Genomic DNA, 20,458 nt, shown 5'->3' with positions numbered 1-20,458 from the left:
GTCAGTGGAAGGAAAAGTCTAGTGTGAACGGCCCTTAATATTTACACAGTTTTAGGCAAATAAATTAAATACTACAGGAATATGCTCTAATGTTTTAAATTTAAAAAATGTGTAAGGCTTGATTTTCCTGCTAAAGCAAAGGCTAAGATAAAACACAGGACACGCCTTGACCAAACTTGATCCACCCACCCCTCATTCTTCCTTTCCCCCTCATTTCGTTTTTATACTTTGTATTCTCCTTATAGCATTGTAATATTTGTCTTCAAGCACATTTTGGCATCTTTGTATAGTTTGTATAGTCTCACCAACATAAATAGTCTATAATTAAAAATCTACAATTTTAATGTATGATAAAATCTAATCATATGTTACCAAAAACTTTAAAATTAAAAAGACCCCAAAAGTCATTTTTGGCCTGGGTAATTAAATGAAGACAGCAGATCAGCCATTGCAGTATGTCCCACAGTCAGTTATACATTTAACAAGTTTGTTTGCCCATATAAGCTTTATATTATATTAAGTTAGCTAATTTGGCTTGCTGTCCACTGAGGAGGGGCTCGATGAAGCAGCTTCAACTCAAGCTCTGATATACCTGATATACTCTGGTATTTATTGACTTCTAAATGTCTAATTGTGTAATTGGCATGATACTTTTTTACTTAAAAATAAAATGAAAAAAAAATGAATAAAATGAAAAATAAAATCAATTTGTATAAAATGCCAATACTTGATTAATTCTGGACTCTGCATCAAAATGATCTGAATATTTTAGAGCAGTTGTCTATCACAGCAAGACTCAATTTTATGACCTTTCACTTCATATTTCTCTCTTTAACTTATTTTGATGTACTGAAAATTTAAATGAAATGTTTTCCTCTTATTTCAGACCTGATGGAAGAAAGCAATGAGAGTGAAGAACTAAAGACATTTCTAAAGAAAAGAGCCAAGAAATCTTTCACCTGCACTCAGTGTGGAAAGAGTTTCTCAAAGACACAACATCTTGAGGTTCACATGAGAGTTCATACAGGAGAGAGACCGTTCGCATGTGATCAATGTGGGAAGAGCTACAGTCAATCATCAACCCTTAAAGCACACATGAGGATCCACACCGGAGAGAGACCGTTCACATGTGATCAGTGTGGGAAGAGCTACACGCTATCATCAGACCTTAAAGAACACATGACGATCCACACCGGAGAGAAGCCACACACATGCAGTCAGTGTGGGAAGAGTTTCACACGATCATCAAGTCTTAAAGCACACATGAGGATCCACACCAGAGCGAGACCGTTCACATGTGATCAGTGTGACAAAACATTTCTAAAGTCATCAAACCTGAAGAGACACCTGACAGTTCATACAAAGGAGAAGACACATTCATGTTCTGTGTGTGGAAAGAGTTTTTCACAGCTGTATAATTTACAAGAACATGAGAAAATACACACTGGTGTGAGAGAGTACATGTGCTTTGAGTGTGAGACGACTTTTACTACAGCAAACCATTTAAAAGTGCACCAGAGAATTCACACTGGAGAAAAACCTTACAAGTGTTCACACTGTGACAAGAGATTTAGTCAGTTATCAACTCTGAAAGCACATGAGAGGATCCACACTGGAGAAAAACCTTACAAGTGTTCACACTGTGACAAGAGATTCAGTCAGTCAGGATCACTGAAAACACATGAGAGGATGCATCGAGAGGTGACTTGTGAGGACTTGAGACAGCCAGGTATCCCAGAATGCATCACGCACTAACCAGTAAGCGTCATTAGTATAGCAGAAAACCTGTGAAATTTAAACATATTACTGTTATTATGTCATGATATGTAAAATTAAGAGTGTTCAGGCATGTAGGAATGTACTGGTTTAAAAAGCTCAAATTTGTAGTTTACTGATAAAAAGAAGCACCTATTTGGAGTTGTGAGATCCAGGCAATCACCGGGCGCCCAGCGCTCATGTACCCCACAGAGAACAGCCTAACCTCAGCTAATCCTTCTGACGTTTGGCTCTGACGCTGGTTGGTTTGGTTGACGCTGGCTCTCATGACTCTGTAGTGGTTAAAGATAATATAATTCATCTTTTGTAAATCTAATGGGTGATCTTTGGTCTCATAAATGTATAATTTGTTGAACTAAAAGTTTAATCTCATAACTTCATATAGTTAGGCATTATAGTTTACTGTTGTAGCCTACTAGAGCGCTGGTTTTGTATGTTTGACTGAATTGTTTGCTTTATTTTTTATTGTAGCTTCTTATACCTATTGCTTGTACTTTTATAATGGGTATTTGGCTATTGTTGGCCATTAAAACTGACATTTAACAAAAAGAGTGAGGGGTATGTTTTATATTTGCAGACTATATGGACATATTGCCACTTATGGTTAATATTTTTAAAATGGAAATGAAAAGTGGAAGAGCTGTGTTTTATAGTTCGTTTGGTAATAACTATACATGCAGTGAAGATTGTAACACTCTGCCTAAAGGCAGGCTACACAAATAATGTTTGTTATTTTCCCTCCTAAAACTGTTTGAATGAGTGCAGATACAACAAATAACCACAAAACAAAGAAAAAATGTATTTTTTTTTTTGGATGTTTGTCACACTTTAATGTTTAAGATCATCAAACTAATTTAAATATGAATCAAAGATGACACAAGTAAGCACAACATGCAGTTTTTATTATGAAGGAAAAACTAAATCCAAACCCACATGGCCATGTGTGAAAAAGTGCATGCCCCCGCTGTTGAAACACAACTTAAAGGGATAGTTCACACAAAAATGAAAATTTGATGTTTATCTGCTTACCCTCAGCACATCCAAGATGTAGGTTACTTTGTTTCTTCAGTAAAGCACAAATGATGATTTTTAACTCCAACCGCTGCCGTCTGTCAGTCAAATAATGGGAGTGAATGGGCGAAAGACAAATCCAAATTAAACCCTGCGGCTTGTGACAACACATTGATGTCCTAAGACACGAAACGATCGGTTTGTGTGAAAAATCGAACAGTATATCATTTTTTAACCTCTAAAACACCACCATGTCCAACCAGCACTCGCTTAGTGAGGTCTGATTGTCAGCGGAAGTGATGTCTAGCACTCATTGAAGTATATACACGAGACATCACTGCCGTTGTCAGACCTCACTAAGCGAGTGCTGAACGCAGTTTGACATGGTGGTGTTTTAGAGGTAAAAAATTATATAAATACTGTTCGGTTTCTCGCACAAACCGATTGTTACATGTCTTAGGACATGAATGTGTCGTCACTAGCTGCTGGGTTTAATTTGGATTTGTCTATGCAAGGTTTTTTGACTCTTATTGATCCAAGTTCCCATTCACTCCCATTATTTGACTGACAGACGGCAACGGTTGGAGTTAAAAATCATCATTTGTCTTCTACTGAAGAAACAAAGTCACTTACATCTTGGATGCCTGCTTGTAAGGGTAAGCAGATAAACATCAAATTTTCATTTTTGGTTGAACTATGCCTTTAACTGTGGTTTATCACACATGAGTTCAGTTTCTCTAGGCACATCCAGGCCTTATTACTGCCACACCTGTAAAGAAATCACTTAAAGAGGACCTGCCTGACAAAGTGAAGTAGACCAAAAGATCCTCAAAAGCTACACATCATGTTGAGATCCAAAGAAATTCAGGAACAACTGAGAAAGAAAGTCATTGAGATCTATCAGTCTGGAAAAGGTTATAAAGCCATTTCTAAAGCTTTGGGACTCCAGCGAACCACAGTGAGAGCCATAATCGACAAATGGTGAAAACATGGAACAGTGATGAACCTTCCCAGGAGTAGCCAGCCGACCAAAATTACCCCAAGAGCACAGCAACGACTCATCCAAGAGGTCACAAAACACCCCACAACAACATCCAAAGAACTGCAGGCCTCGCTTGCCTCAGTTAAGGTCAGTGTTCATGACTCCACCATAAGAAAGAGGCTGGGCAAAAATGGCCTGCATGGCAGAGTTCCAAGACGAAATAACATAAAGTCTCAGTTTTGCCAGAAAACATCTTGATGATATCCAAGGCTTTTGGGAAAATACTCCATGGACTGACGAGACAAAAGTTGAACTTTTTGGAAGGTGTGTGTCCCATTACGTCTAGCATAAAAGTAACACAGCATTTCAGAAAAAGAACATTATACCAACAGTAAAATATGGTGGTGGTAGTGTGATGGCCTGGGGCTGTTTTGCTGCTTCAGGACCTGGATGACTTGCTGTGATAAATGGAACCATGAATTCTGCTGTCTACCAAAAAATCCTGACGGACAATGCCATCTGTTCGTGACCTGAAGCTGAAGTGAACTTGGGTACTGCAGCAGGACAATGATCCAAAACACACCAGCAAATCCACCTCTGAAAGGCTGAAGAAAAACAAAATGAAGACTTTGGAGTGGCCTAGTCAAAGTCCTGACCTCAATCCTATTGAGATGCTGTGGCATGACTTTAAAAATGCGGTTCATGCTCAAACCCTCCAATGTGGCTGAATTACAACATTTCTACAAAGATGAGTGGGCCAAAATTCCTCCACTACGCTGTAACAGACGCATTGCAAGTTATCACAAACGCTTGATTGCAGTTGTTGCTGCTAAGGGTGGTCCAACCAGTTATTAGGTTTAGGGGGCAAGCACTTTTTCACACAGGGCCATTTGGGTTTGGATTTAGTTTTCCCTTTATAATAAAAACCTTCATTAAAATACTGCATGTTGCGTTTATTTGTGTTATCTTTGATTAATACTTACATTTGTTTGATGATCTAAAACAAAGTAAAAAAAATAAAAATAAAAAAATCAGGGAGGGGGCAAGCACTTTTTTCACACCACTGTATGTGTGTGTGCAAGATTGTCCTTTTAAGTCGTTTTGAGTTCGGGAGCACGTTGAACAGCACTGTCCTGTGAAGTCCAAGGCAAAATAGCCCCACCAGGTTGGATATTTCCACAAGGATAAAAAAACAGTTACAGACAAAAACAGGGAGTGAGAATGGAACAATCGTGTTTAATTATCCAAAGAGGACATTTTCAGTGTTGCTCTAGAACGCCGGTGTGATCAAGACAAGCCCACCAGCTTGCCTTCGGGGAGGAAGTGAAAGTCCGTGAGGGGATGTAAAAATGATGGCTTACTCGCAAAAGCACTTTTTGTGCAAAGTATAATTTATTTACAGTGCCAAAAGTTAGTGCACAGTGAAGAATATATACAGTGTCCACAAAAAAACCCCCCAAAGTACCAAAAAAACAACAAAAAGGAAAAATAAACCAGAAAATAATTCAACAACGATATATATACACAGGTATCCACAATATACAAAAAGAAAGGGGTCTTGAGTTTGCTCGAGGCACTACAGTAGCACTCTTGCGTCGACTTGGTAAACAAGTACTGTCTTTATGTTTGGCCTGGCTTTTATAGGCCAAACCCCGCCCATCTTTGGGTACATATAAACATAATACTCATTCAAAATACTTAATCTATTTGATATTCAGTATGATAAAACAACAATAATTCCTAAATATATATATAAATAATAAACACATAATCCAATCACACATAATACATTTAAAAAACTGGACATTTCAATACACACTCAAACACCTATTCACATTGGACAGTGGTTTCGTCAGCTTCCGGTTGCGCTGCGCCGGCGCGACCAGGCCGTGACGTCATAAGCAGCCACCGCTCGATCGTTCGGTTTGGCCAGCGCAGCATTTCCCATCGGAAGACTAACTATGCCCACATCAACAAACAGCACAGAGACGAAACAAGACGACAAGTGCTGTGTAGGTGTATAAAATGACCAGGAAATGGATATGGAATGTCCAGAATGTATGGAGAAATGGGAGAATGTCCATGTGCTATTGTGATTGTGTGTGTACCCGCTACTACAATAGCGGCAATGGCTGGGAGGAACGATACAGAGAATGAATGAGGTAAGTAGACAGGAGTGTGTGTGTGTGTGTGTGTGTGTTTTTGTTTATAAAATTTACTAAATGTCCCCACAATGTAATATAAATCTGAGTTCGACCACATAGTGGGATGTACAGTTTGTACGGTATAAAATGCATTACACCTATGGAATTTACGCCAATGTCCCCACAAGGAACCAAAACCTAAACTGTGTGTGTGTGCGTTGGTGCGGCCGGATTATGAGGACAAAATGCATGAATACGTACCGACTCTATGAGGACACACCGTAACTATGAGGACAGTGCTGATGTCCTCATAAGTCGAGCAGTGCAGAAAGGCTTATAAGGTTGTTCCTAACCACCTCCCGCATTTTCTCAATATGTCCTTATAAACACGTTGTACCCGTTTTTCTGTGTACGTGTGTATGCTCAGTGTGTATAATCTCCCCCTATTGAAAATTTGGTGCTACTGCGGTTTCATACACATTTCATACACCTAGACCCGCCCAAGCGCGCGATTCATTGGTGGAACACTGGAATCCTCGTCAGTGATTGGCTGGATTTGGCATCGTGACCGTCAGCTCGCCCCGCCTCTGATCTTCAATCGTCTTGATGCGAGGTGTGACGGAGAGATTAATAACAATAATAATTAAGATTAATTAGCACAATTCCAGCGAAATTGGTGAGCTATAACGGGAGATTTTCACTTGATCATGTCAAAGGTAAGTGTATTTACTTATAATAGTACATAGCTCAGTGTGTTATGAGTCAGACAGTTTTAACTAGTTACCTTTAAACATGGCAGCTAATCGGGTTAACATCAGTCAAAGGTACTAGCCTATTAGCGGCTAAAATGGCGTCTTTGGTGTTTTTTTAAGGTACAAACAAAATTATTTTGTGGTTCATAGACACATAATTACGTATTAGTTTTTCTTATCAAAAGTAACAAACTCCAAAGTGACTGTAATGGGAGGTGAGCTACAGTGTTATTTTCATTCACCATCTGATAACAGCAAAGACTAATCGATTCTGGGGATTGATAGTTTCTAATAAAAAATGAGAATCGAGAAATCATTTTTTTTCACTCAGGTCTAACGTTAATGAATTTGCAGTAATATGAAAGAGACATATTAGAAATATATAACATAAACATACCTTAAGCAAAATGACTGACTGTATTATCTATTATTATTTTTAATATATATATATTATATTCGGTAATACAATCAGTTATTTTGCTTAAGGTATGTTTATGTTATATATTTCTAATATGTCTCTATCATAATAGAATGTAAATTCAGTTTATATATATTAGACTTAACTACAGTCTGACAGTAACATACTTTATATAAAGTATTCTTATAAAAAAAACATATACTCTTCATGTTACCTGGAGTGTTTTTAGTCAACATGGTGAGAAAGACGAGAATAAAACCTGAGCAGGATGCAAAAGAACACATATTGTCGGACAAAGACAAAGCCTTCATCGAGGGACGACAAATCAACACATTTAAAGGTAAGTTGTGCGTCACAAAGCACTTTGACTATGTTCAGACTGCAGGCAAATCAGATATTAATTTTTTTTCTTTACCTCTGATCAGATCTTCTCAGACATATTGTCCACATTATTAAAGGGATACTTCAGGATTTAGCATTAAGCTTTGTATTAGTAGAATACCACTAGTATAGGGCTGGACGATGTATCGAATGCTTTTGTCACGCGCATTTCTTCAGTAAAGCCGGTTCCCTGATTGCCGCTAAATTGCCATCACCTGCTTTCAAATGAAGCAGCATTTAATAGACAGAGCCGTAGTTCACTGATAAGACACGCAATATCGCGCTCAATATCGACGGCGATACATATCGATATTGAACGCGATATTGCGTGTCTTATCAGTGAACTAATCAGGGAACCGGCTTTACTGAAGAAATGCGCGTGACAAAAGCATTCGATACATCGCCCAGCCCTACACTAGTATTTGCGAATTACCGTGCTTTCCCCCTTCATATCAGCCCGAGATGAGAGATTTATGCATTTTTATTCTGTAAAATAAAATTTTTTTTGGCCAGAGGCTTGAAACTACAGCCAGTAATAGCAGGTAGTTCCGCATTTTTTCACGACGCCAATACATATGCGCGTTTGAGGTTACTCAAGGACATAGATCAAAGATTTTATCAAAAGTGTGTGTCAATTATATTTTTAAGCTTAAAAAAAGTCGTGATACCGATTTAGACAAGGGTTTCTGCCCCACGAAAATGTATGGCGACCCCACACCAATGAACCAGCTAACACACGACGTAACAGTTACGTAATGTATTCGTACTTTTTGGTAATGTCATGACTTACTAACTGACAACGTAACTACGACGTCGCATGCCAGTAATTTCATTACCTTCAGATTACCATCTCACAACGTCGTCAGTACGTTCTCCTAACGTTATAAGATTACCCAGAACGTTCCAGATACGTCCTCTATTCGTAATATATTGGTAATTCCATGACTTACTAGTAACGTAACTACAACGTTGTATGCCCGTAATAATATTACCATCAAATTACCATATCACAACGTCGTCAGTACGTTCTCCTAACGTTACAAGATTACCAAGGACGTTCCAGATACGTCCTCTATTCGTAATATAATGGTCATTCCATGACTTACTGGCAACGTAACAGCAACGTCATGTGCTCGTAATTTCATTACCATCATTTACACATTCTTTATATGTTATTATTACCAGAATTTGCAATATAAAACGTGTAACTAAATGTCAGACACAAGACTGAAATGTCCCTTAAGAAAAACAAAAAGTTTCTTTTCACCAAATCAGAGTATGGATGACTGCTTTTTATATATAGTGACGTGACATACAGCGCGCGCCTCCACAAATGGAGTGCGCGCGTGCCCACAGTATGTTGACAAGAGTGTAAAGTTAATTTTTCTGAGAGAAGAATTTATTTTTCCGAGGTGACAACGAATAAATGGCTTTTATAAAAATGTATAAAGTTAACTTTGGAAAGACGCAAAACCTTTTTTTATTGTTATGTTTACGTTAGTGCAGGTGGCCGTTAGAGTTGCCATGGCAACCGGGAAAACATTCAAGCTGCTGGAGAGGACAGCGTCGACGTTTCTCTGTCTTGGATGCTTTTATTTTATGTTTCGCTGTAGGCTATATGTTTTTATTTATAGTTTGAGTGTATTTTATTATTTTTATTTGGGAGTTTTGTTCATGTTCTGTGTGTTTTTCAAAATAAATGAATTGAATTCATTTCGAGTCTGAATAGCCTTTACATTAGTTTGGGCAAATGAGGACATAAATTAGGTTAAACTACTGCATGTCCGACCATAGAAAAATAAATAAATATAAGAATTACCAACGGATGACCAACACACAACTATAGATACACAACGTTGCCACGACGTCGCAGTTACTAACTGGCAACGTCACAAAGTTACGTTGTGGCGACGTATACGCACCTTTCACTTTTCCGGTTGCCAGTTACGTCGCCACGACGAAAGTTTGGTCACCAAATGACGTTGCAGTTACGTAACAGTCACGTATTTTGGTTAGCTGGGGAATGACTCTAACGGTATATGCGCTGCACGCTACTGCAAAATACACAATTTGCAGCATTAAAATTAATCGCCTGAAACCATACTACTTTCTATAACAGGCAAACCGCTGGATGGATAACCCAGTTTCGTCAAAATACAAAGATTTGGGATTTGCATTCAAATATAGGACGACCTCTCTACGTTGTCAAGCGACGAATATGGGTAACTTACCCCTCAACGTCGGCTTATGGACGTGAGGGGGAAATGACCAAACGGCAGTATGTGATCGAAAATGATAAAACATCCCACCTTAATTAAGGCATGCTTTAAGCATACAGCAAGTACACACTCCTGTAAATATGTCATTTTAATGTAACGTTAGCCCAAAATTATATAAAAAAGAGAGAGAAAAAAGACGTGATAGCGGTTTCTGACACCACGAAAATGTATGATCACCGCCCAAATGAATGACTCTAACGGTATATGCGCTGCACGCTACTGCAAAATACACATTTGCAGCATAAAATCAATCGCCTGAAACCTACTTTCCAGCGCAGGCAAACCGCTGGATGGATAACCCCATTTCGTCAAAATTCAAAGATCAGGGATTTGCACTCAAATCTATTAGGTGACCTTCTACGTTGTCAAGCGACGAATAGGGGGTACCCTCAACGTCGGATTATGGACGTGAGGGGGAAATGACCAAACGGCAGTATGTGACGAATAGGGGTGAGACCGTGTTGATATTACATATTGTAAAAAGGGGCATAATAGGTGCCCTTTAAAAACTTCTTGTTGACAAATGAGTGAAAGCTAGTGGTTTGAAAGAAAGTGGTATAAAGATTTATAAAGATTTTAAATGTCAATTAAAGAGTATTTTGGGCTGCACTGTGATCCTTCAATACAGTGTTTGAATGTTGTCAAATGATTCTTGTTCTAAATATGCCTGATATATTAACCCCTTTTTGTATTTCACCCATAAACTAACTGCATTCAGAATTTATATCAGTCTATCGTAGAGCAACTGATGCTAATTCAGAACTTTGTTCTGTTTCTCCATTAAAATAATGACAGATATCTAGAAAAGTAGTAAAGAACTGTAAGAAAAAACAGTTAAAAGCACAGACAAAAATAATTGTTCATTGAGGTCCACAAATCCCCTCAGTCTGTTGACAGCAATGAAATGAGCTTTAAGTGTCACTTTACAGCAGATCTGAAGACATCAGCATAATAAATGAGGTGAAAACAGGAACTATTGACATGAAATAAAGAGTGTTTTCAGCAGTTTCTCTGTTAATATTGATGATCCTCAGACTATCAACACTCATTCAACAAGATCATTAGCAGATCATCTCACTTTATTCTGAGTGTTTGCTGATAGACACACATTATTGAAGTCCCATAAACTGCTTTAATTAAAGACATGGATAAAACACCAATAATACAAAAACAAACACTAATGGCACTCATCTTCAACAACCACTACTGCTAAACATTTTACCATAATAAAACAAAACATTTAGTTTTAGATAAATTAATTTATTTAATTAATTACACAATATGGCGATTAATTAATCACAATTTAATCCCACAATTTAATCCCAAAAATTTGTCTGAGAAATTACCTCCAAAAGATCATCTAAGAGACATTACAAAAAGTAGCTTTAAATATTTTATTTGATTCAACGTGAGGGTGAGTAAATGATAATTATTAATATGGAAAAACGATTTATTTATTAAAGTTATACTCTAAAAAAGAATTTAAAACTGCCAGTAGGTGGAAGTAAATGTCTTAATGAGTGAGTTACTGAATCCTTTCCAATCATTCAATTCATTCAAACGGCTTTCAGGAATGAAGTAAATGGCTCTCTTTATGAGTGCACCACTAAATCATTGATTCACCCGATTGATTCGCTCAAAACGTAGATTCATTCAGATTCATTCAGATAAACACTGTTTAATAACAACGTCATACTAAATCAAAAGCAAAACATTTATAATAGTTTTAGATGAATGACCATATTAATAAAAAATAAAAACATGTTCCAGGAAGTGACAAAGTAGTTCCTTATGCAATGATGTCCATACAGTGAATGAAAGCTTTACAAAAATTGCAAATAGTTTAAGTAGAAATCTAAAATCTCAGAGTTTTTCTCCAAGTGAGATCTTTCCAGCAGGATTTGTGAGTCTGAGACGGGGAGAGTTTTCAGTTTCTGCACATAAAACTGTTACATGTTAAAGATCTAATTACTTTATTACAATTAACGTTATCATAAAATCAAACAATGCTTCATGGTTATAGTTAATTCATAGTTATTAGCAGCAGTGGTTGATGAAGATGAGTGTCATTAGTGTTTGTTTTTGTGTTTTTTTTTTTATCCATGTCATGTTGTGAGAAATAACAGTATTGTCTTTCATTAAAGCAGTTTATAGCATGTTCTCAGATATCCTGACTCCAATAATGTGTTTCTAACAGCAAACACTCAGAATAAAGTGAGATGATGTGAATGTCTTGTTGAATGAGTGTTGATAGTCTGAGGATCATCAATATTAACAGAGAAACTGCTGAAAACACTCTTTATTTCATGTCAATAGTTTCTGTTTTCACCTCATTTATTATGCTGATGTCTTCAGATCTGCTGTAAATTGACACTTAAAGATCATTTCATTGCTGTCAACAGACTGAGGGGATTTGATGACTACAGATATGTACAGTTATTTTTGTCTTTGTGGTTTTAACCGTTTTTCTTACCATAATCCATATTTGGAATCATTTCATAACATTATATTCTGTTACACTCTAAAAAATGCTGGGTTAAAAACAACCCAAGCTGGGTAAAATATGGACAAACCCAGCAGGTTGGGTTAAAAGGCAACTATTATGCCCTCTTTCACATGATGTAATATAAGTCTCTGGTCTGGTCAAGTTTCATCTTAAAATACCCCATTTGCCCCTATTTGGGGGTGAGCAAAAACATGCCTTTTACTATATTACTGTATTGCTGGCTAAAAAAATAAATTTTTAGAGTGTATCTTTTAATATAAAAACAAACCCCGCAACTGATATTTTTTATTTTATTTTGGCAGATCAGCTCCTCCCACACTGGGATTCATTATCAGTGAAGCTCGTCCCACAGTAGTCACATCATCAGTTAAGCTCCTCCCACTGGAATGCATCAATAAATGCTGGGATATTCCCATTAAAGGAGCATCAGGAAGAGCTGAAACCAGTAAAGACTGAGTTTATTAAAGAGGACAGTGAGAACATGAGTGATCCAGAACCCTGCAGAATGAAACACACTGAACATACTGAAGAACAAAGAGGTTGGTGTTTATTCTTCATTCATTCATGATGCTGAACAACATTCATGTTGGAAAGATTCAACTACACATTTAGATATGCAGTTAAACTCATTTTCAACAAATGGTCAGTGAAGTGAGATTTGAAAAATGTTCATATTGATTGTCAACATCAGGTCAAAATACAGATTATTTTACATTTATTTTATATCTGGTTCAAAATGTACAACAATGTAACCAAAATTTTAGACATGTTTCAAAATAAAAAAGTAGTAATATCAGTAAACACCAAAGTGTATCAAGTAAATTCACTTTCCAGAATGGCTGACAGGGTTGTAAGTTTGACTTAAGCAAAAGCTGATTTATAGTTACTGATAAAGTTGTATTTTTCATAAAATGTAGACGTTATTCTTAGTTAAACTGAGACGATGGATTGAGATTATTTCCTTGTCCTCCCATCATGCTGTAGAAAGAGCCCAGATGATGTCACTGCCTGGGTGTCACACTTTTAAGATGAGGGAAATTCATAACAGGGTTGAGGGTCGAAATTCACTTGAGTTTGTTTTCAGTGTCCCACATTCACATGTGTGGAAGTCTGTGAAAGAAAAAGTGTGACCAACCCTTAATAACTAAATAGTTTTTGCAAAATTAATATCAATCTAAAAGTTGGTGTCGATATGTCAATAATTGTGTCATTCATCAAAATATCGAATAGTTCTCACTGATTTGTCTTTAATGTTTTAAATACAATAACTGTTTCAGCTACATATAGTAAATATATAAAAAGGCATCAAAGTGATCAGAATATTTCATAGCAGTCGTTTATTTCAGTACATGAAGGTTCACTTTTATGTTCTTTCACTTCATAATCCTCATTTTGAATCACTTTAATATACTGAAAATGAACTATTTTTGTCATTTCAGAGCTGACGGAAGAGAGCGAGGAGAGTGAAGAACTGAGTGAAGTGGAGGAGAAACATCATGACAAACCTGGAGAAAAACCTTTGAGTCGCTCAAAGACTAAAAATAAATTTTTAAAGAAAAGAGCCAAGAAATTTTTCACCTGCACTCAGTGTGGAAAGAGTTTCTCAACCAAAAAAAGTCTTGATGTTCACATGAGAGTTCATACAGGAGAGAAGCCGTTCACATGTGATCAATGTGGGAAGAGTTTTACATCAAAACAAAATCTTGAGATTCACAGTGGAGTTCATACCGGAGAGAAGCTGTTCGCATGTAATGAATGCGGCAAAACCTTTCTCTGGGCAACAAACCTGAAGAGACATCTGAGAGTTCATACAAAGGAGAAGCCACATTCATGTTCTGTGTGTGGAAAGAGTTTTTCACAGCTGTCATATTTACAAGAACATGAGAAAATTCATACTGGTGTGAGAGAGTACATGTGCTTTGAGTGTGAGAAGACTTTTACTACAGCAAACCATTTAAAACGTCATGAGAGAATTCACACTGGAGAAAAACCTTACAAGTGTTCACACTGTGACAAGAGATTCAGTGTGTCATCAGATCTAAAAACACATGAGAGGATCCACAGCAGAGAGAAGCCGCACACGTGTGATCAGTGTGGAAAGAGTTTCTCTTTTAAAAGTCACCTGAAGATACACATGAAGATCCATGCAGTGGAGAAACCACATCACCACAGTCTGAAATCATGATAAGTAGTTCATAGTTGTCTTACAGCCACAATAAGCGGCAGGACAGTTTGGTGGTTGCTTAGTGTCTGCTTGGAAAATCTGAATCTTCTCCTGAAACTACAACAGAACGATCAAATCACTGTTAAAACAGACTGTGTGGATTCTTCCCTTAAGGTCAATGTGACAAACTAGTGACTTACACTTAGTGAACAAACTGCCATGTTTCTATTATTGTCATTTACAACATAACAATAAAACAACCTGTAATTGACAATATTAACTCGCTGTTGGTCCTCTTCATTCATTCCATGATAAATCTCCCACCATTTTCCATCATCATTCCTTCAATCTTCTGTAGTAGTTCTTGTACCTGATCATCTGATTTACTCCTGATGATTTACTTCAACACAGTTTGATCTGAATCAGGACAGGCTGATGTGTTTTACCGTAGTGTCTCTCTCACCTCTAAACATGCTCTCATGACTGTAATATAAGGAAAAAGCAGCATTGAGCATCATTCATAATGTTAATGAATGTTTCATTGATTAACACTGTATGAGTTAGTCTTTACATTGAACTGCAGCTCTAATGATTTATAGTTAAAACCAAAGAACATATTCATCTGTTTTAATGTTTAAACAGAAAATATGATTGAGTTGTTTTGAGAGATTGAGCTGATTTACTCCATCTGCAGAATCACAGATGAATCTCATGTAAATCTCATGATTCAGATTCACACAGCCAGAAGTGATGAGACGATCAGAAGAGAAAGAGATAACAGGATTGTAGGATTTGGACTTTTTAATTTTATCTCTAGGATTGTTGGAAAGGAAACACTCGCCCTGGTGGTCCGGTCAGAACCCAGGAACTCAGTCAACCACAGTTCTTTCTTTTGATGACTTTACTGAAGCATTTGTGTGTGGTCTGTACAAAGATAAATAACAATTACAATAAGTAAATAATACAGACTTCAGATTAAATTATTTAACAGTCCAATATAACAAACAATAATACGTGTAAAGTGGAACATTACTCGCAATTCACGAGTTCACACTTACAAATAATCCGATAGTAAGTTGTATGCGAAGCAGTACTTGTATTTGGCCTGCTGTCTGAGGAGAGGGCTCTGAACTCGGTATTTGCCCCAAACCCAGAGTACTCGCCAAAAATTGCAAACCAATGCAGGACAGCAGCCAGAAACATTACTGATGACCCACAAAAATTGCACTGCGTAGGCTGATTATGCTGTTTGGTGGGTTAGTTTGAAGGGCAGAGGCGACATCACTCCTGCAGCAGTGGATATATTAGCCAGTGAGCTTCTGCAGGAGCTGAGTGAACATCACTGTTGCGGCAGTGAAAGAATTGGCCAGAATAACTGAGCTCCTGCGGGAGCCAAGGTGCATCACTGCTGCAGCAATGATAGAAAAATTCTACTGTATTGGAATGATGGTATTAGTTGAGTTGGATATGGTGGCTTGCAGGTACGTGTGGGAGAACAAGCTGGAGCTGAAATTAGCTGATAGGTGTTTGTTGGTATTCTTTAATGTGGAAGCGATTAGATCGGATGTAGTTCTGAAAAGCTTCTTCAGACCAGCGACCAAGTGTTTCAATCTAATGCTGGGAGAGGCCTTTTTGGGTAGCTCTGTCACGGTAAATCACGGAGACAACGGACAGATCCAGGTGCAGGGTAGTTTAATGGGTAATCCAAAATCGTGAGTCCAGAAACAGGCAAGGGTCAAAATCCAAAAGGCAATCAAACAGAGAACAGGAAAAACAAACAACAACACTGGTAAACTGAACTGAAAACTCCATGACTAAAGCAGAAACAAACAGGGGATAAATAGACAGACACTGATGAGGGAACACAAAACAGCTTGATAGATTTGTTGCATTTGTTATACTGTGGCTGTTACATAAAAGGAGAAATTAACAAAAGAATTTTGAACATTGAATTTATCATAATCAAACACACCTATTTCTTGATGTAACACCTGAATGCTACACAATGTGCTACTTTAGTACAACTGTAGTTTTCTGTTTTCTGCTGCTTTGGGCCTCACTGCATTAAGTCACCTCAGGATTTCAAGAGAAACCAACTATCACATTCCTGGAACCAGGGTTAGGTCGAAGCCTTCCAACGGCCATCACGTGCTCAGTGAGCCTCAATTTGCCAATGTGCACAACATTTAATGACTTTTCAGAAAGTATGGTATTGGCCAAAGCTTGTGCCAAGACATTTGGCATTGCTTGATTCAAATAACAAGGTTTTTTTTTTTTGTGGAAAAGTTTTTTTTTCTTAATTTTTATATATATATACACAATTAGGGCATTCTGTATGTTACATTAACTTGATTAATGTTTATTTCCATTTTTTTACTTTACTGTTACTGGGTCAATAGTTCACCTTTGAGAACTCTAAGTTAAACATTGAGATTTGCTATATCTGAGTGTTTTAAAAGCAAATGTATGTCTGTGTTCCCAACCCTCTTCTTGGAAGCAAGCATTTGGATGTCTCCCTTACACGATCCATCCATTTCAGGGATTGGGCTGGATCTGAAATCAAATACTCTGAATGAGAACTGTTGTCAGGAGTTTTCTTTCCTTCAGTGTTTCGGTCAACATATATATATATGTGTGTGTGTGTGTGTGTGTGTGTGTGTGTGTGTGTGTGTGTGTGTGTGTGTGTGTGTGTGTGTGTGTGTGTCCTAGGAAGACTGTGCTGCGCAAACGTTAGCTATGCTCAAAAATGTAAACTAGTAATTTAAAACTGAATAAGAAAAACGAAAATGCCTACTATGAGTAAATATTTGCTGCTTCACACTGACATGGCTCAGTAACAATCTAATTTGAGAGATACAGTAATTTATAGATACCTGAAGCTGTTGCATCTTGGAGTTAATGTGCTGGCTGGGGGTGTTTTACTTCCTTTTTTTTGAAGAACTTTGAAATATCCATTTTAATTTTCAAATAAACTGATCTAGTAAAATACTACACACCAACGAACTGCAAAAGATCTAATCTCATTAGCTGGATCGTGCACACCCTTAATTTCTCATCGATGGTTGGCCGGTTTACATGTCAGTCAGAAGCAGTGGGCGGTTCTTGTCGGGGATGAATGACAACGTAAGATTTCTCAATATGCCTACTTGTCTGTACTTGTGTTCTTGAGGACTTGTGAAACGTCAAAGTTCACATCTAGCCAAGTACAGTTTAAATCCCTGGATGTGTTCTTGATCCGCCCCTTTTATCGAGGATGCATCGAGAGGTGACGGAATTGAGACAGCCAGGTGTCCCAGAATGCATCTCGCACTAACCAGCAAGCGTCAGTAAAGGAGGAAACCAGCATAATTTAAACTTATTACTGTTATTATGTCATTATATGTAGTTTTAAGAGTTTTTCAGGTGAGAATGTGCTGGTTTACAGCTCAAATTTGTGGTTTATTGATAAAGATAGCGCCTTTCTGAAAATTTGATCTGATGTCGATCACCGGACGCTCAGTGCTCATGTACCCAGCCCAGAGCAGCCTTACCTCGGCTAGTCCTTCTGATGTTTGTTGCTGGCTCCATTTTGGCTGAGGGCAACGTGACGTTTCATAACTTTATACATTTAGGCTATACTTATCTCATGGTCATCTTTTTCTTTTTTTTGCTGCAGTATTCTCCTACAATGGTGATTTATACATAATTTATTATCATACCTTTTTGCGGATGGAATGTTGTTAAATCAGGGAGGAGGATGAGACCAACTCTGAATGTAACATGTCGCGTTTGCCTCCTCCTCCTCCTCGGCCTGCTAACAGGGTTAGAATTTTGTCTGAACTTCCTCAGCCTGAAAGAAATGACAGAAAAAAAGTTTTAGCCAATGTTCCCAAAAATAAATATTTTATATCAGAAGGGAGTAGATATCCAATGACAAGTGGTCAATAATGATAGGTATTTTTTAGGTTTATTAGCATCTCAACATTACAAGTAAGAAGACCAATGGCATTCCCCAACTCTTAACTCTTCCAAGTTAAAAATATTTTGGTGGGTCTGTTGGGTTCGAGAAGCAGGAAGTACACCACATTTTAGAATCCAAGTGAAAGGCTGCATACTGTGTGCTTTTTAGAGATTTTGCTAGTAGGTAAGGGGAAAAAGGTGAGAACATTGCAAGAGGTGGGGGCATGCAAGTTATTTGCTTTATATGCTCATTTGTAGTTTTTGTTCTCATTTAATCATGTCCGAGACTAATTTTTTTTTTACAAAAATAAAACCATTTAATTAAAATCTCATAACTCTCATTGGATCTATGCAGATCCCATAGGTGACCCATTTTTATCTAAAAAAGGAGAGTTCTGAATCTATGACATTCCATCAAAATAGCGATTTTGGACCAAACGGCACAGTTGTTTGCCTAGCCCTGTTCTAGATGTACTTTGTCAAATGCTGCTGTAACGTTAATAGCGGGATGGGAGGGTTTCGATCCAAGAGATTCCAAGGCGGGAATTCTGCAGTAAAACTTTCTTGCTAGGACTAAAACACACTTTATGCAGTAATGTGCAAATATACTGAGACAATATTACAAAGTTTTTCTTATTAACATTACTTAAACATAAGTCAATTAATGTTAAATTACTCAATGTCAGTGGAAGAGAAACATGTTAACTAACGTTAGATAAGTAAATTGCATCTTATGTTTTTGCATCACAATTAAAAAAATGGAAGCCTGCATTCAGAGCCAAATTGAACATGTTACGAACACAAACATATGAACCGCGCTTTGCACTCATTGTAGATATTTTTCTAGATTATTCAAAATAAATACCTTTCAACAAGACTATTAGAAGACGTAGTCTGTTCAGGAAGCTGCTGGTCATTTCCTATTCTTTCTATTATTGTATTGAACCTTTCACTCATTAGATTGATGTAATCTCTATTTGACAACATCCTGCAAAAAAACAAAAAACAAATGCTGAAGCAAATCTAGGTGGCTGCAAACGAGTGGGGGATGGGAAAGCCTGTGTTTGGCTGTCGCTTAACAAGCAATTTAGCTGTCTAATTGCAAGGGTTCAGCCTGTTGAGTGCTTTTTCGTTTTACTGATTCACAATGTAGAAATAACATTTGATCACACTTATAGGCCTAACACAGTTCAACATTCTAACAAAATCTCATCTCATTATCTTATTCATTGCAAAATTGTTTTAAAGTTCAAGATTGTTGTAACAGGTAATAAGAGCATGGTTTAATCACCGAACACATCAATATGATTTTGAGATTCATTACTTCAAATAAGTTTACCAACCCGGTCCGTGTATGGTCAATCAGGGTATCTTCCATTCATTCCATTTCCGTTTTCAGATCAGAAAACGGAAAACGAAAAAACATTGTTTTTTAATTTATTGTTTTCGTCACAAAATGGAAAAAGATTAAAATGGATTTTAAAAACAAGGAATTTATACATTTTTATATATTTTGTTCCTCAATCTTACGTGTTAAAACTAAATTGTGAAAAAAGAAAATCTTAAAAAGCTGCATTTTCAACCTTTTCTCAGTAGCATTTGCAAAGGTCAAGGGCAGGGGGGGCAAAGACACGGCAAAAGATTAAAATGGCATCTATAGCAGGGCACGCAGATGTGATCATCAGTATGATAAATAATAATATGACTTATGAAAACATTTCTGCGCACTTATCCCAAATGGGCGTACAAAAATGTTCTGCAATGAGTGTTTGCAGATTTTGCAGCGCACTCAACGTGAGAAGACGCGGCCACTTTGATGATAGCCATCTAGAGCTGTATAGCAGCGCTATAAATGAGGTGAGTTTATGGACTATTTTTGAACTTTTATGAAAGGGGACATTTGTCATGAATGTAGTAGCCTACATTACGCAAAAACAATAAGCCTGCAAAGGCAAACATTGTTAACCTATTGCTGATCATGATGATTCTTTCGCATTTGCATTTATTGTATATCTTTCATGGCTTAAAGCTGCTGTAGGGAGTTTTTAGAAAACCTTGACTTAGCCTGAAAATTTGAACAAGCACAACTCACAGGTCACTCCCCCT

At 37.3% G+C, this 20,458-nt stretch overlaps 2 protein-coding genes across 2 annotated transcripts in view; one reads left to right on the top strand and one right to left on the bottom strand.

The window, feature by feature from the left end:
• LOC137005847 (zinc finger protein 569-like) overlaps window positions 1–20,458 on the bottom strand; it is a 220,081-nt gene that overhangs the window by 117,850 nt on the left and 81,773 nt on the right. The gene's annotated exons all lie outside the window — the stretch shown is intronic.
• Window positions 1–20,458, top strand: part of LOC137006336 (gastrula zinc finger protein XlCGF57.1-like) — a 51,370-nt gene that overhangs the window by 542 nt on the left and 30,370 nt on the right. The window contains exons 2-3 of the mRNA XM_067366994.1: window positions 887–1,708; window positions 13,812–14,414. Of these exons, the coding sequence (XP_067223095.1) occupies window positions 887–1,708; window positions 13,812–14,414 (1,425 nt within the window). The remainder of the gene's footprint in view (window positions 1–886; window positions 1,709–13,811; window positions 14,415–20,458) is intronic.

The sequence above is a fragment of the Chanodichthys erythropterus genome, chromosome 3 (assembly GCF_024489055.1).
Source record: "Chanodichthys erythropterus isolate Z2021 chromosome 3, ASM2448905v1, whole genome shotgun sequence".
NCBI classification, from domain to species: Eukaryota; Metazoa; Chordata; class Actinopteri; order Cypriniformes; family Xenocyprididae; genus Chanodichthys; species Chanodichthys erythropterus.
The sequence above is the reverse complement of the archived record's forward strand: the minus strand, read 5'-3'. Positions and strand labels throughout refer to the sequence as shown.